This window comes from Choloepus didactylus, chromosome 2 (genome assembly GCF_015220235.1).
Source record: "Choloepus didactylus isolate mChoDid1 chromosome 2, mChoDid1.pri, whole genome shotgun sequence".
Lineage (NCBI taxonomy): Eukaryota > Metazoa > Chordata > Mammalia > Pilosa > Megalonychidae > Choloepus > Choloepus didactylus.
Genome location: NC_051308.1, coordinates 78,031,309 through 78,049,938, shown reverse-complemented (window position 1 = coordinate 78,049,938; position 18,630 = coordinate 78,031,309). Strand labels below are relative to the sequence as shown.

Sequence of the window (18,630 nt, the reverse complement as noted above, 5' to 3'; positions counted from 1 at the left end):
AGTAATCAAAACAACATGGTACAGTTTCAGAAGATGGCAGCATAGAGAGGAGTGGAAGCTAGTTAGTCCCCCTGGAACAACTAATAAGCAACCAGGAATAACTAGTAAATAATCTGGAATAACTGCTGGGAGACAAATGTGATAGTCCATACATCATACACCAACCTGAATTGGGAGGAATGCCAGAGATTGCAGCACAAAATCTGTAAGTAAAAACTGCGGACCTGCACTAAGAGCCCCTCTCCCATGGCAGCCTGAACTGCAAAGCCTCGCTGTGGTAGAGAGCAGCACTCTCTGAACAAATGAATATACCTCAGTCCAGCTCCAACTGAGGTTTTAATTAACAAATGTTGATTGTTCAATACAAGCTATGAACCCCCAACAAGCAGAGAGAGGCTTTTGGTGATGACTGACCTTGGAGAGCTGAAGGACCTCTCTGGGAGGGAGGGGAAGCCCAGAGGACCAGGTACTGTCTCTGGCCGGTGGGTGAAACTGAGGGTGCCCATGGTCAGGCCCTGAAAGGGGGCTTTCTGTCCCTTTTTCAGCTCAGTGGACAAAACCTCAGGCATTTTCACTGCCCAGTGCTCTGACCCAGACAAGGGTGGAGATAGCAGAGTCAGAGAGACAATTCAAATGCAAATGATATCTCCCTAGGGAGTATATCTTCCCTAAGAGGAAAGAGGTGGTGCCAAGCTCTGCTACCCACCTTCCATTCAGAACCCAATCGCAGAGCCTGGGGGAAAACAGCCTTGGGCCACACCTCCTTAAACCAGTCAGGAGTGACAGGCTGACAGGTGCCACCTGCTGGGCAGAAAAGCACAGTGGATTGAGGCCTCACAGGGTGCATCAATCTTCTAAGACACTCCCTCAGGGAACTCTGATACTATTGCCTCCTTGTGAGACCTGAGCCTGTTCTGGTCTGGGAAAACCTGATTGGGGTAACCAAGGAAAACAGATGCCTAGACAACAGAAAACTACAACCTACACTAAGAAAAATGAAGTTATGGCCCAGTCAAAGGAACAAACTTACACTTCAATTGAGATACAGGAATTGAAACAATTAATGCTAAATCAATTCAAAAAGTTTAGGGATGATATGGCGAAAGAGATGAAGCATATAATGAAAACACTGGGTGTACATAAGGTAGAAATCAAAAGTTCGAAAACATAACTGGCATAATCTATGGAAATGAAAGGCACAACACAAGAGATGAAAGACACAATGGAGATATACAACAGCAGATCTCAAGAGGGAGAAGAAAACACTCAGGAACTGGAGAACAAGACACCTGAAAGCCTACACAAGAAGAAAAGATGGAGAAAAGAATGGAAAAAAATGAGCAACCTCTCCAGGAATTGAATGACAACACGAAATGCAGGACTGTATGTGTCATGGGTGTCCCAGAAGGAGAAAAGAAGGGAAAAGGGGTAGAAGTAATAATAGAGGAAATGAAAATTTCCCATCTCTTACGAAAGACATAAAATTACAGATCCAAGAAGCGTAGCATACCCCAAACAGAACAGATCTGAATAGGCCTATGCCAAGACACTAAATAATCAGACTATCAAACATCAAAGATAAAGAGAAAATCCTGAAAGCAGCAAGAGAAAAGTGACCCATCACGTACAAAGAAAGCTTGATAAGACTATGTGCAGATTTCTCAATAGAAACCATGGAGGCAAGAAGGAAGTGGGGTGATATATTTAAGATACTGAAAGAGAAAAACCACCAACCAAGAATCCTATATCTGGCAAAACTGTTCTTCAAATATGAGGGGGAGCTTAAAATATTCTCTGACAGACAATGACAGAGTTTGTGAACAAGATACCTGCTCTACAGGAAATACTAAAGGAGCACTACAGACAGAAAGGAAAAGACAGGAGTGAGAGGTTTGGAACACAATTTTGGGTGACAGTAGCCCAGCAATGTAAGTACACTGAACAAAGATGACTGTGAGTATGGGTGAAAGAGGAAGGTTAGGAGCATGTGGGACACCAGAAGGAAAGAGGAAAGATAAAGACTGGGACTGTATAACTCAGTGAAACCTAGGGTGCTCAGCAATTGTGATAAAAGGTACAAATATGTTTTTGCACGAGGGAGAACAAATGAATGTTAACATGCAAGGTGTTAAAAATAGGGTGGGATTGGGGAAAAATTCAATCAATGCAAATTAGAGACTATAATTAACAGAAACATTGTATTATGCTTCCTCTAATGTAACAAAGGCAATATACCAAAGCTAAATGCATATGGGGGGGACACAGGGGAGGGAATGGGACTCTTGGCATTGGGGATGTTGTCTGACTCTTTATTCTACTTTAGTTTAATGCTATCTTTCCTTTTGTTGCTTCCTAGCTGTCATTTTTTTCTTTCTTTTTCTTTTTCTTTTGTCTCTCTACCTTCTTTGACTTGTCCTCCTTTTTTATGGAAGAAATGGAGCTGTCCTCATATAGATAGTGGTGATGGTGGTGAATACATAAATACGTGACTACACAGGGAACCACTGATTGTTTACTTAGGATGGAATGTACGGTATGTGAACAAAACCATCTTAAAAAAACATGGTTGATGAAGAAACCTTGAGACCTTGAGGGCACTATACTGAGTGAAATAAGACAGAAACGTAAGGACAAATATTGCAGGGTCTCACTGATATGAACTAATTATAATATGTAAACTCACATACATGAAATATAAGTTATCAGGATATAGAAGGAGGCTAAAGAATGGGGAGTGGTTGCTTATTATGAGCAGAATGTTCAACTAGAGTGAACTTAAACGTTTGGAAATGGACAGGGGTGATGGTAGCATGTTGTAAGAATACCTAACAGTGCTGAATGGTCTATGAATGTGGTGGAAAGGGTAAGCTCAGAGTCACATATGTCAACAGAAGGAAAGTTGGAGGTTAAAAGATGGGAATGTATAAAACAGTGAATCTTGTGGTGGACAATGTCTGTGATTAACTGCACAAATATTAGAAATCTCTCTCATGAACTAGAATAGACGTATGACACTATAACTAGAAGTTAATAATAGAGGGGCATATAGGAAAATATATCCCTATTGCAAACTATATACTACAGTTAGTGGTATTTTAACATTCTTTCATCAACAGTAACAAATGTACTATACCAATACTATGAATCAATAGTGGAGGGGTGGTGGTTAGGGTTATGGGAGGATTTGAGTTTCCTTTTTTTGTCTTTATTTCTTTTCTGGAGTAATGAAAATGTTCTAAAAATTGAAAAAAAAATTAATTGTGGTGGTTGATGCACAGCTGTATGATGGTACCAGGGACAATTGATTGTACACTTTGAATCTTTGGATAATTGTATGGTATGTGATCAATCTCAATTAAAAAAAAACAGCATGGTACAGGCACAAGGACTGACATATAAACCATAGAGTTGAGAATTCAGAAACAGACCCTCACATCCATGGCCAATTGATTTTTGAGAAGGCTGCCAAGGCCACTCAATAGGGAAATTTGTCTTCAATTTTTTTCAACAAATAGTGCTGGAAAACTGTATACCATATGCAAAGAATGAAAGTAAACCCCTGTCTTATACCATAAACAAATATTAACTCAAAAACAATCAAAGACCTAAAAGTAAGAGTCAAAAAAAAAAAAAAAAAAAAAAAAAAAAACTGGAAGAAAAGGGAAGCATCTTCAGGACCTTGTGTTAGGCAATGGTTTCTTAGACTTTAAGAGCACCAATAACAAAAGAAAAAATAGAATAAATAGGACTTCATCAAAATTAAAACTTCTGTGCATCAAAAGACTTCATCATGAATATAAAAAGGCAAAATACAGAATTATTTGGAAATCACATCAGTAAGGGTTTAATATCCAGACTACATAAAGAAACCCTGTGACTCAACAACAAAAAGTCAAACAACACAAATGACAAACGGGCAAAAGTCTTGAACAGACATTTCTTCAAAGAGCTACAAATGGCCAATAAGTACATGAAAAGATGCTCAGCATCATTTAGCTATTAGGGAAATGCAAATCAAAACCACAATAAGATACCATTTCACACCCACTAGAATGGCTACTATTTTTTTAAAAATGGAAAATAACAAGTATTGGAGCAGATGTGGAGAAACAGGAACACTTGTTCATTGTTGGTGGGAATGTAAAATGTTGCAGCTGCTGTGGAAATCAGTTTGTCAGTTCCTCAGAAAGTTAAGAATAGAATTACCATACAACCCAGCAATCCTCACTGCTAGGTATATTCCCAAAAGAATTGAAAGCAGGGACTTGAACGATATCTGCATAGCAGCATTATTCAAAATTTCCAAAAGATGGAAACTTCCCAAGTATTATCAACTGATGAAAGGATAAATAAAATACGGTATATACACACAATGGAATATTACTTAGCCATATAAAAGGAATGAAGTTCTGAGACATGCAACAACATGGATGAACCTTGAAGACAAATAAACCAGACACAAAAAGACAAATACTTATGATCCCACTGATATGAATAAGAATAAGCAAATTCATAGAGTCAGAAACTAGAATACAGGTTAATTAGGGGTAGGAATGTGGGAGAGAATGGGAAGTAATGTTTAATTGGTACAGAGTGCCTGTTTGGGGTGATGAAAAAGTTTGGTAATGGATGATGGTGAAAGTAGTACAACATTGTGAATGTAATGAACACCACTGAATTATTTATTTGAATGTGGTTAAAAGGGGGAAATTTAGGTTTTATATATGTTACCAGAATTATTTTTTTAAAAAAATACCACAAGATTGTACAACACAAACAGTAAACATGGGTTTAATAGTATAATTATAATATTGTTTCATCAATTGTAACAAAGGTACCACAGTAGTATAAAGTATTCATGATACAGGGGCTATATTGGAATTATGTATTTTCTCCATGAATTTTCTGTAAACCTACAACTCCTGTAGTAAAAGCAATTTTAAAAAGCATTAAATAGGTCATACAGGTGTTTGGGAAAAAGTCTTTCAATTGGTTGATTCCAAAATGAAACAATGAATGAATTTTCTAAAAATGACTTTCTTGCTACCAAGATGCAAAATTGTTTCCTAATAGAATAAACAACCCCTTCAAATTAATTAACCTTGAGAGAAGAACTATTTGAAAAGCATGTGACTAAAATTTCAGAATCATGAGCACTGCTAATGGGCACTGCTAACATAAAGGAAAGGTTTAGCAACTGCTTGCTGCTTTGACCGGCAGGGTGCGGGTGCAGTCTGACACAGGGAATGGGTGTGGGAGGGAAAGTACCTGCTGTGGCTGCTCCGCTCTCTGCCTGATCTCCCACCAATGCCCTATTTTCCACAGTGTGCCCTGGCCCCCTCACTGCACCTTTATGCTCAGTACTCTTTTCACTTGTGCCTTGCTTCATCCACCTCTGCTTGTTAACAAAGTACTCACTTCTTCAAGGCTCGTTTCAAATTTTACCCACTCAGGGGTGCCTCACGTCCTGGAATCACCACAGTGCTTCCTGAACTGTGGTCTGTGGATGCTTCCTTGTGGGCTGAATAAATTTCACATCCCACACACGTATACCCTGCTATTTTTCAAGCATACAGACTGCTGTGGTGATATTATGTTGTGACACACGAATTTACACACATTACTGAAACTAAGGTGGCTGTCGAGAGGCAGTTGAGCACAGGGATTAAGAAAGTAAGTGCTGGAGCTAGTTCAGCTGAGCCTTGATTCTGCCACACTAGCTTGGGAATCCTGGGCAAATTAGTTAATCTCTTTTACTTAATCTCTGTCTCAGTGTTCTCATCTGTTGAGCTAGCCACAATTTGAGTAAACACAAACAGATAACACAGACACGCACACTCTTGCTGTAGTTAAGCCTCCTGCAATCTCCTCTCAGCAGGACCCGTTCTATGGAGCCCTGAAGCCAGCAGGGCTACAGCACGAGGAGATTCTGACTCACAAAGAATGACCTCTCAAGCAGACAATCACCTATTAGTCTATAAGCCTTAAGAGTACAGGAACTGGGTCCTCCCTGTTCACTGCTAAAGCTCTAGCACCTTGCTCAGTAAGTACATAGTAAATATGTCTGAATGAATCAAAGAGGGAGTGAGGGGTGAGTGAAGGAGTGAATAATCTGAGAAGTGACTATATAAACAATCACAGATGGGCTGGCCTGTTTTCCTCTGAAGTGACATTCAATGTTGGTGTATTTGTTGGGATGTGGGGGACCCAGAAAGAGTGGAGAAGCAGAGAATTTTTGTCTTGTAGAATTCCTTGGAGGTCATCTAAGGCCTCTTGTGAGGGGATAGACAAACTTTTTCTATCAAGGGACAGACAGAAAATATTTGCGGCTTTACTGTCCTGTCCATAAGGCTTCTGTTCCAACTACTCAATTCTGCATGAAAGCACCCCAGACAATACATAAGTGAATGGGTATAGGTGTGTTCCAATAAAGCCTTATTTACCAAAACAGGTGGCAGGCTGGATTTGGCCCATGGGCTGGTTTGCTGACCTGCTCTTGCAGATCCTCCAGTTTTCAGATGAGGACACTAAGGCACAGAGAAGTCCTTTGCCCAAGCATCTGCCAAAGAACACGACTGGCTAATGTTGGACTTGGGGTTAGAATCCAGATTTATCGACTCCATGCCAATAATGTGGGCTTTCCTAAGGGAAAATCCACTTATTCACTGGTTCAAAGATTCACGGAGAGCCTGTACATGCCTGGTATTAGGCACTGGGTATACCTGAGTGAACTATGAAAACGCGACTCTATTCCTGGGGAGCCTCCAGCAGAGACGGGGCAGAGGCAAAGGCCATTTTAATTCAGTTAAAGAGGTGCTATAATGTGGAAAGTAGAGGCAGTTTCAGAATACACAAGCACCACCACAGACAAGGAACAAAATTTCCTCTGCTGTAAGCTTCTGCAGCTTCCGTGGGCAGTTTCAGGCCTTTACAGCACCTCTGGCAAGCTCCTTATCGTCCCTTCCCAATTTCCCAGCTTAATTCTCCTCTGAAACCATGTATTTTAACTATGCAGTAGATCCCCCAAATGAACAGTTTGTTTAATTTGTCGGAGCATGGATTATCTCCACTGACCTTTGATCTTTCCAATTAAAAAGTTCTTTGAGTTCACAATCTGATCCATGTCTGAACGGATTGTTCCTTCCAGGCCCTTTGTCAGAGTCCTGCATTCCTCCTTCAAGGCACTTAATCCTTCTGAAACTTGATGCTGAACGAGGTTGTAGGCCTCCTCGAGGAGCTGCAATAGGGAATAACTCATAAATCAGGGCTCTGTCATGTATAAGCACCTGACAAGAGACAAGTAGAGGGATGAGAGTTTATCAGACACCATCGTAACATAAACAAAACTGCACACACATTCTAATTTTTCTTTCAAAGTTTGAGTCTGGATTAGTTCTCACGTAAGTGAGACTGAGCAGATTCAAAGTAGGCAGTTCTCCACCCAGGGAAGGAATTATTAAGAAAGAGAAGCTGTCCTATAAAGGGAAGCGGGAAATTTCACTTTGAGCAGCACAGTTGCAGGGCAAAATCACTGCTTACACTGAACCAGGTCCTCTTTCTGTCATTCTTTTTCCCCCTCATTTTAGGCAGAAGGTCCATCTGGAGGGTTGGCAGGAGCTCCTCCATAACCAGGTTACTCAGGATCTGCAGTGCGGAAGAGAGCCCAAGAGTCGGTCAGTCAGTTGTAATGGGCTAAATCTGAGCTGGCTGTCCCTATCCTGGGCAACATAAGATTGTCCAGGTTATGTAAAATCCGTAAGATTAATCTTATAGCTTAAACCCTGGTACTGAGGCCAGAGAAGTATCTATTTAGACAATCTTGGAGTGTAAATATTCTTAAACATCCACAAAGAATAACAACATCTGGATTACACGTTTGCCCATTTGGAAAGGACTAATTCCTCAAATTCAAACTAGAAGAACTCAATGCATTTTGGATAACAGAGGAAAACTGAGTTATGGATAAAGGCATCCTTAGCAAAATCATAAAGTAAGTCAGGCTCGGTTGTGGTGGCTTGAATCCTAGTCTGTGTCCCTTGCACTTGAGCTCCCCTGGGATCCATGCATCTTCATGCTCTTTGTCCCTATCCCCTGAACTCCACTTCCATCCTCTTTAAACAAAGGGCAGGGGGAGTAAAAATACTTTGGGACAATTGAATATTTGTGGGCTGAGCAGAATTCAGGGGGTCTAAATTTTCAAATTAAAAACAAATTGTTCCTAAAGCTATCCAAAATATTTGTTTCATGAAAATGATTCTTTTGAATTTGAGCAGTATTTCTACATGTCCACTCATTGCAGTCTTCCACATAACACTGCCCCTCCTTCTTTACTAGCCCCCACCCTGAATTCAAACAGCTTTGCTGTTCAGATTCACTTTTACCATGAGCCTTTTCAGGCTCACAGCTCAGCTTCTGATGTCAGGCTGCAGACTAAGATTTATAAAAGACAAGAGGAGTTTTGGGAATGGAGGCAGGAAAAGTGGAGAATCACTTGAGACATCTGTTCATCGAATTCAAAATAATATTTGTCTAAAATAATGACCTTCTCCTTCTCCCTTCTCATAAAACTTCAAATTAAGCCTCGGGAATTAAGAAAGATTTTCTCTGAGGTCTCTGAGGTCAGCCTTACGCTTGTGGAAAAACTCATGAGCTCACTGGATTTTGTCTTTCACCAGAGCTGTGTTGGAGCAGAGCGCAATGTGTGAGCTGAACTAAACGGGATCACTCCCAGGGTGGAGGGTGGGCAAACCATCCACTCAGCTGTTCTGTAGGATCTTGGGAGAAAGGGCTGCTCAGCTCAGGGCAGGCAGTGGGCTCCTGTCCTCTGTGGTGAGGAACTGTGTGGTATGACAATGATGACAGTGGGGATGAGGTATCCACTAGTCTTAGTAATTTCTTGGTGGGGATGTTTTTATCTTTCTTAACCATTCTCTGGGGGCAGTCTAGAGCCAGCCCACTATTTTCTGATGATGAGTTTAAGAGGAACTTGACATGTACAAGCTCCACGGAAATTGGCAGGTCTGACAATTAGATTCAAGTAAATAATTAATAATCCATGGACTCTCATTCTGCTCTATGAAATAAGTTCTTATCTGGGACATGTATGCCCAAGAGTGATGAAAGTGTGGCATGGGGAGAGTGAGTTAAGAGGGCAATGGAGCCAGAAGTCAGAACTAAAAATCAGTGGGTCTAAAAAGTATTAAATTCAAGAATCCTAATAACTGTCCTAAATCATCCCATGCAGAGTTTGGTTTGAATTTGAGCCTAAGTGAGAAAGGAGTTTAAAAAAATGAAAAGGCTATACAAAGGCCAAAGAAAGAGAATGTCCCATTGGGGTGGGTTTATTGTCTTCTTTTAGTCTTTCTCATACAATGTTCCAAGAAATTTGGTTTTATTTTACAACTTAGGGAATTTTGAAAAGGAAAAATGCTTTTCAAAGAAAAAAGAAGTGGTTGTGGGTTGCAGGAAGTGAGACTTTGGAAATAGCCACAGGACAGGCAGAGCCTCTGGGTGCTGAAGCCCCACTGTGTCTCATCCCAATTCCACCATCCTCTTCCTCTAACCTCCAGTCTCTCACCCTGACCCTATGCTGCCCCTTCCCTGCCCAGGGTCCACTCTAGGAACCCCTATCTTGGTCAGCTCTCCAGAGCAGGGTCCCAAGCCCGTGGAATATTCTAGGAAAAGTAGCTAATTTGATAAATAAATGGTAATAATTAAGGGGTTCCCCATCCTCCTCTCCTCAACATAAGATCTACTGAGCTTTACCACAAAGGGCTTGAAAATATCACTTTGCTCAACAAAAAAGAAACAGTGGGGTGGGGATAGGGGATATGCAAATTTAACATGCTGGGATGTAGAGATTATTACTTTTTTTAATTCCACCATGCATACAAGAAACCAAACATGCCAGTTAGGTTGGTTAAACCAACAAGCCCAGGCTCACCCCCAAGGCCTTGCCACACGGCTACCTTTTGGATACTGAAGTTGTGAGGAAGGTGTGAGGTTCAGAGCCTGCCCCCCCTCCTGAGGGAGGCCCCATGGTCTGACCTGGTCCTTGACCCCATGCCCTTTGGGTTGCTAAGTGGTTGTGGGTGAAACAATCCCTTTATAGGGGCCATATTCAGTGTTATTAGACAAAAGACAAGTCCAGAAGGTATGGACAAGGCCTAAAAAAATGGAGATAGATTTTTTATCTTGAACCCACCCTGGTCTGGAGAATTATGAATTACTCTCTTGGGCCCATGTGGTTAATTTAAAGGCAAAAATAAATAACCCAAGTAACTGTAGAGTATTTTATGTTTTGCAAACTACTTTCCCTCATGATCTCATTTGATACATTTATATTGACAAATAGAAAACATATTGATATTTTTACTGGTATGCAAATATTTTTACCTTAACAGTCTTTCAGGCAAGTTAATTCCAAGATATTAGCTTTGCTTGGGCAATTGCCTAAAATAACCATCACCTTGACGGCATGCCCTAATTGCCGAGTCATTCCTATAAAAATAATAATATAACAAGATTGGAAATCTTCTGAATACATGGTAGGGGGTTCAGGTAATGTGATGATTAAGTTCTTAGCAGACGTGAAGAAAAATTGCAAATAAAGCCAGTGCTTTTAAAGATGTCTTATTCTCAAACTCAGTTACGCTGTCACTTTCTTTACTTGGTAGCTTCTTTGGACCCCTGATCACTATTTTCTGTGAACTTTAGGATAAACCTTGCTTTATTGCTAAGCTTCACATCCATAGTTTATTAGGAGATGTAGTCCTTACCAAACCCCACACAGGAAAGCTTTGCAAGCCAATTCCTTTTTATCAGCTTCTCCAAGGAGAGCCTGATATGGTTGAAAATGCATTTTTTTCACAGGCTGGCCTTGCAACTTCAGCCAAGCCTTCTAACCTCTCTGAGCATCCTTTTTCTCATCTAGAGAGTGCTGCTCAAATAATTTTGAAATGCTGTTTCAGCACTCAACTTTTATGAGTTTGTGATTTCACCAAAGATACTCAAATTTCTGGGAGAGCAAGGCTTCCCATTGGGTCCCTTGATAACTCTAGTTTTTACTTATCTCTGCTTTTGTTTCGTTTTGTTTTTCTGCTTATGGTATTTTTTTATACTGTAAAACGAGCCTCTCACATGACTGCTCCATGCTAATCCTCCATGATATCCATATATATACAGACCCATCTATACACCCACACACATACACAATGTTGCCGTGTCCTCAGGATATTTTATATGTATATCACCATGATAGCAAGGAAGGTGTCATTTTGTTCTCTTGTACCTTTCAGCACTTAGTACCCTGTGGCCAAAAGCAAAAAGTAGAAAGCAAACAAAAGAAACCATGACAAACTCAATATCTAACCTACCAGAAAATATTTATTAAGTACCAGCTCTCATGGCATTGTGGAGGAATGTGTGCTGATAGGAGATTTCAGGTGAAAGAAAAAATAAAGCAAGTGGCATAGCTGAATAAATGTGTAACTTAGTATATTCCAACATTGGTGTTGATCTTTCATCAGCCCAGGAGTCAGAAGCTTCATTTCCTTTGCCATATGTCAACTTAGCATGTGAGCTATGAGCTCCCCAGAGCAGGGTCATTCTGCCTTGTCCATCCCTGTATCACTAGCATCTGGCGTAGTACCTGGCTTACAGTAGGTGCTCAATAAACAGTGGCTGACTCAACAAAACTGGGAAAGTTGCTCAATTTCTATGTGCCTCCCTCAGTTTTCTTATTTACTCGATGGAAATAATAATAACTGTCCTACCCACCTCATAAATTTGATAAAACAAAGAGATATAATTAAGATTTAGACATTATAAATTATCACTCAAAGGCATTTTAATACTGGTTTATCTATCAAACATGTTTTCTGATAGGCCAAGCTGTGTCAAATGCTTCTGCCTCTTCTTCTGTATTTTCATTTTTCTTTTTGGCATAAGTACTATATAAATGGATGTTTCCAAAAATATCAGAAACCAAGAATTAGTGAACATTCTGGAATAAGTCTCAGGATGAGAAACAAATGAGTTTAGAATCATCCAAAAAAAGAAGATTCTGAGTGATATGGTAAAACAATAAACAACAGACCCATCATCATTAGAAAATGTTTCCGGCTTAGATGTTTAATGTCCATAGAGAGGCATGTTGCCATCCGACATCTTCCAAATGCTGTTTCTTAATAACAAATTTCAAAGACCCCAAAAGAGGCACTCTGGGGGATGTGGAAAGGAAGAACAGAACAGCATTCTTGGACACTGTGTCTGTAATTAAATAATGCCCCTACCTACCCAGTCCCCGCTTCTTAGCTGAATCGGGGATCACGTCATGAGACACGGTTTCCTTTGGAGACTTGTAACATTGCCCCTGGGACCACACCTGCTGAAGTGTTTAGATACATGACTGGCACTTAATCAGGATCAAGGGGAATTATAATGGCCCATGGAGGAAAGAAAATTACAACAGGCAAATGAAATGTATAGAAAACTTCTTAATGCTTTTTAAACTCGCTTCCATGAATCATTTCATTGCTATATCATTCGGTAGATAATGAGCTCCAACTGTGTGCCAAATACTTTACTGACAACATCTCATTTAATTCTCTCAACCCTGCAAGGTAAGCATTATTCTTCTCATTTTTTTTTTTTTTCAGAGGAGTAAGCTGAGACTGAAAAAAGTTAAATAAAATTCCAGATTTAAATCCAAGCCTGCTGACTCTAGAGCCCCAAGAAACTCTCCCACTACACCAGTGCTGCTCACATTTGCTTCTCCTCTGGAAGCATGAGGTCATTTGAGAGAATAATCATTTTTTTATACTGAAAACAAAACAAAACAACATAAGCAGCTCTCTCCCTTGTGGAGTGTCTCTGGCTGCCATGGTAAGGTACTCTATACCTTGCTGACCAAATGATTCTAAAAATTGAGAAAAATGGCCAGTGAAATCATATCTTCCATTCTTGCAACATTTTCTGTGTTTGTTTTCTTGCTAAAATGATTCTTACCTCCTACCACCCAGACACAGAGAGCATTTGAAATTCTGGGCCCTGATTTACCTGGATTTCATTCCCAGTGATCACTTCCCATGAGCCATAGTGACCCTTCTCCTGCCGGAAGAATTGCACAGCTTCTAAAAAGGCTTGGGCTTCAAATGTCATCTGCTTCGTGTAATCTAAGGAAAGAGGCAAGGGCATTTAGCAAAACAAACAAACAAACAAAAAACACTTTATTTTACATTTTTCCAACGTTCTTTAAGTTCATGGACCTAGCATTACCAGAATATTACAAGGGATGGAATTACAAGACACAGAAAAAGTTAAGCAAGTATTAAATTCAATGTTCATTTGTAGGTATACATTATATTACTTGCTCACCACACTAGCTAATTGATTTTATCAGTGACTGGACATTCTGGTCAGAATAGAACAGGTCCATCCCATTTTCTCTGGCTTGTGTATGCTCCCCTCCTTACCCTCAGGCACCCAGTGGCCTTATGCTACCAACCATAAGAACTGACACAGGCAGGCCATTCCTTCACAGTGCCTCGTGTGTCAAGATCACCCCCTCCCTGTTTCCTGGAGAAACAAACAAACAAACAAACACAAAAAACTCTAATTTCTTTGTGACCTGATCTAATCTTTCTGTCAAAAGATATCAACATTACATATTATTTTTTTCTGAAGTGAAAAAAATGGCTGACAATAATAGCTAACACTAATATAGTAAGATACTTTCTAAGTACTTTACATATCTCATTGAAACCTCACTAAAACTCCTGAAATGAATATTATCATCCCCATTTTACAGATAAGAAGACTAAGGCACAGAAGGATAAATTAATTTTAAAGTCATACAGCTGGTGAGTGGCAGAGCCAAGGTGTGATCTCAGGCAGTCTGACCCCAGAGCCTGTGCTATTAAGTACACTATACTGCCTCACTACAATTTATGCGCTTACCCCTCCAAATGTATTGGATGAAAAGGTAATATCCTACCACGAAGGAATGACATTCTAAAGATAGGATTTTAGGTGTGGTCTGGGGAGCTGAGGTTGAGTGGCCTTCCCAGAATCCCATCATGCTTACAAATGTCTATATTTCTAACACATAAAAGTAGGTCTTGGAGACCTAGGGATAACAGAAGTATAGAAATCTTAGTGAAAAAGGAACTTTAGAAATATTCGTATCTAACAATAAAGAAATCAAGTCTTAAGAAGGAGAAATAATGTGGAAAAAGTAAATGAAAAGGCCGAGTCTCCTGTCTCCCCCCACTCCCCCGAAGGACACAACATTCTCTTGCCAGCAGCACTGATCTGCATTTATAGGTCAATAATACATTGGTCAGTTGAAGGCATCTGATTCATTTTGGGGACCAAAAGGCCATAAGCAGTGTGATTGCTCTGTCAAGGGATGAATGGCTGATAGGAGGAACTGAGCAGAACTAAAAGAGGATCAATCTGCTTTGAAAGGTGATAACCAGGTAATAGGGTATGAGTGACTCTTTTAAGATTGGTTTACTGAGTTGTAAGCTGCAGTAACTTGGAAAAGAAACAACACAATTCAAGGCATGGCCTCTACAACAGTTCAAGAAAATTCTCCATGAGGACACCATGAAGCCCAGAAGTTCCACCTTCAAAAACGTGGAACAGTAATTGACATTTCTAATTATCAACATAGAGACCTGGTCAAAAGCAAAATTCAAAGCAGCAAAAGGGCATGTCTCAAGAATCAAGTTTTTAAACTGAAGTATTTTATTCCTTGTTATTTTGCTTGGCTTGGCAACTGATTTAGTGTTTAATCTTAGAGGTTTGGAAAACAAAAAATTAAAGTCTTGGTATAAAATTGACAACACTATCAGTAAAGTCTTTCCCACAAGGGGGCTGTGAATATGGGGCTCAGCACACTGGAAGGGACTTTGCCAATTGAAATGGAAACTGTAATTACTACACTGGGATTCCAGATTGACTCATGTGTTCTTATTTTTAACAGCTGCTCTTATTTCCAACCTAAGGAAACAAAGAGATGGAAGAAAAATGTGGTACTGTACTTGGATGGACTGATTACAGCCAGAACCACAATCCCAGAAATGAAGTTTTAAATTCTTCATGTCCTTACAAGAAGCATACATTTACTTATTTCTTCCCCTGCTATCTTCAGTAGCTGGAGCAGGTATTTGAAATCCTGTCCATAACTTCTATATCTCTATCAAAGCAAACAATGACACTCTCACTGATGGTCGCATTTTAAAACACCTTCCTTGGGAAAAAAATTGAAGAAATGGAATTTGGAGACGATGAAGGAGTCAGAAAGAAGTATAAGAAGGAATAAGGGAGCTAGAAAGTAATAGCGGTGGACAGAAGGCACCTTAATATAGACAGAGAAGTATTAATAATCACATATACCACAAAGGAAATTACAGCAATAGAACATCAGCAACGGAACCTAAAAGAATGAGACATGGATCTGAATTCTGGACTCTACCATTAAGACAGACGTAAACTGGATTTTAACTACTCTCTTTCCCCAAGAGAAATCACCTCCCAACTCATCAGATTTTCAGCTTATAAACTAATTAAATGGGTTAATTGATATTAAAAAAAACAAAACAAAACACTTTTAGAACAGCATCTGCCACAGGGTAAACTGCTTTATAAATACTTGTTCTTATGAGTATACACAAAACTCAATAGCAATTGCCAGATCATTAAGGAAGTAAAGAACAAAGGTTTGCTTTGTAAAATATAAACTATACTGCAATGGTAATATGATCTTCATTTCTTCTCAGTTGTTTGCAAAGGCACTGCTGAACTCAGAACATACAGGTGTTTGAGAGAAACCAGATGATTAGTTATGTGATCAACTTCCTGCCACAGATCTCATAGGAAACACATTCCAGGTGCATGATCACTCTTTCTCCTTCCAACAAGCAAACTGAGAGTTTAGTTCAATGGCACCAAGTATCAACAATGGTTTTTGGTCTTCAAGGTTCCTCCCTGTAGGCAGACTTAGAAAAATGGCAGATATCAACACAAACTCTACTTTTCCAACACACTGTCATAATGAGGATGCTCAAGGAGACAGACATGCTAAGAAGCAACTTAGACATCATTAAATTCAGCTCCCTCATTTTATGGATGAGGAAACTGGAGCAAGAAACAACTAATTTCTTGGCTGAAGGTCACGCAGCTGGTCAGTATCAGAGCCAAAAGTAGAAAAAATGGCTCTGGCATGTCATAAGCAGCCTTGGCATACATGCTTACTTAAATTACAGACTATGAGAGTTGAAGACATCTTAAAATTCACCTACCCCAAGCTCTTGACCAAAGCTGGGGTCCTTCAGAATCCCAGAATCCCAGACAGACATTTGTCCAGCCTCAGCTTAAATATTTCCAGTGACAGGGAGCTCACACATTAATAAAATAGCCCTTTCCATCACTGAACTGCTCTAACTATTTGAAAAATTTTCCTTCTAGTGGGCCAAAATGTTTTTCCATGAACGTTTTCTCCCTTTCATCTCCCCTTCCCCCCTCCCCCCTCTCTCACCATTTCTGCCTTTCAGAGGAAAAGAGGCAAGTGTACTTTTCCTCTATATGGTAACTCTAAAAGACAGCAATCACGAATTCCCTGTATTTTCTCTTCTCCAAGCTGAGTATTCTTATTTCCTTCAAACATTCTTCAAACAATACATCTTTTGGATCTTTTCAATTTGATCCTCCCTTTTTCCTCCTTCTCTCCTCAGTGATCAACTCCAGTCTATTAAAATCTTTCTTAAACTTGACCCTTAGAACTTAACACAATACACCAGGTATTTTCTGACTAGTGTCAATTAAGTAAATAGATTACTTGCTTTTTTCTGGTACCTAACCCCTTTTAAATACAATCACATCATACTGTTGAATCATATTTTTCTTGGAGTCAAGTAAAATCCCTCTGCCTTTTTACATAACCTTCTGTTAATCTAAGCCTCTCTGAACCTGTATTTCTGCTTTTGATCTTGACATACAGGTTTTAACATTGTCCCTATTAAATTACAACTTACTGTGATCAGCCCAGTGCTCCAGAGCCTGCCAAAATAATTTTACATTCTAATTCTGTCCCCTCTCTTTCATTTTGGTATCATCTGAAAATGTGATGAGTTTGCCTTCTATATTTCCATCCAACTCACCGATAAAAACATTTACCAGCTCCAAGGCAAGGGCAGAGCCTGGGAAACTCCAAGCATTTGTGGAGACAAGTGAGAGACACAACTTGGCCATTCATTCAACAATCTCATCCCCAGGACCGAGAAATGTTTAGGAAGGCACTATTCTCCTTAGTCTCTCCCCATTTCCTCATCCGTGCAGCTGCATGGAAAATGCATATTTGGAAGACATGATTTGCAAGGGAAGGAAAGCTTCTCTAGGCCCCTTAGGGACAGTCATTCAGGGGACCAGCCAGAGAGAAATAACTTTTGTTTTTCCATTTACACAGATTTATAACATGTCTGAGTCATTTGAAACACAAAGCTCCAAGGCCTGTGTAGTCATTTTGGATTTTGATTCTGGCTGCTGTGTTGGGACTCCCTGACTGGGGCTGGGTTTGGAAGCTGCCTTGTTATTTTGTTTTATCAGTAAACTGTGCCAAGCCATGTTAGCTGATCTGCCTGGTGATGTGTGGAAGTTATGTAACACCATTACTCACTGCACGGCTATGGGCTCATCTCATTAATGTACACTTCTAGGCTGGGAATGAGGGGAACTTCAGCGAGGCTGCTTACCCGCCTTTCTTCTCTACAACAACAGAGAAGCAGCATGAGGGAAAGGTAACCATCATTTACTGCACACCTACCATGTAATGGGAACCATGTAAGATGCTTATACACTCTGTCTTATAAAATTCTTCTGAGAATCCTATTAGGTAGGAATGAATATCCCCACTTTACAGTCAGGGATACTGAGTCTCAGGGAAATTAAATAACTTGTGCAAGCCAGTATATGGTCAAACAAGGCCCACTTACATTCAAAGTCCTGTTACAACACTTGGTTTAATTTTCTTTTAACTTTTAATTTTGAGATAATTGTAGATTCACACACAGTTGTCAGAAATAATATAGAGAAATCTGTATACCTTTCACTCAGTTTCCCCCAGTGGTAAGATCCTGCAAAACTATGGTACCATATAACAACAGTGATGCAATCCAACCACTTCATTCAGACTTTACCAGTTTTATATGTACTCCTGTGTGTGTGTGTGTGTGTGTGTGTGTGTGTGTGCTGCAGTTTAATTTTTAAATTATTTTTAAGGGAAATTTCTTTTCCTTCTTCTAAGGATTAGAGTTATATCATCCTAAAGTTTGAAAGCACCTTAGAGATCATCTAGTCCAAACCACTCATTTTACCAACAGGGATTGAAGACCAGATAGAATTTGACATGATGTTATTAAAAACAAAACAAAACTCCCTCACTGGAGTTAGCAATGAATGGTGTCCATTCTAATGAACTGGTAGCAACAGTTTTTCTTTTCATTAAATAACTTATTTATTCATGACCAAACTAAGCAAATATTTATTATCATATTTTAAGTGACCACACTTACAGACGACTAGTCCCAGGACTACTTACAAGAAACTGGTAAATTACCCGAGGTCCCT

At 39.8% G+C, this 18,630-nt stretch overlaps 1 protein-coding gene across 1 annotated transcript in view; it reads right to left on the bottom strand.

Moving 5' to 3' along the window:
- NIBAN1 (niban apoptosis regulator 1) overlaps positions 1-18,630 on the bottom strand; it is a 161,668-nt gene that overhangs the window by 27,108 nt on the left and 115,930 nt on the right. The window contains exons 6-8 of the mRNA XM_037825176.1: positions 13,060-13,175; positions 7,540-7,644; positions 7,075-7,237 (exon numbers count right to left, since the gene is read on the bottom strand). Of these exons, the coding sequence (XP_037681104.1) occupies positions 7,075-7,237; positions 7,540-7,644; positions 13,060-13,175 (384 nt within the window). The remainder of the gene's footprint in view (positions 1-7,074; positions 7,238-7,539; positions 7,645-13,059; positions 13,176-18,630) is intronic.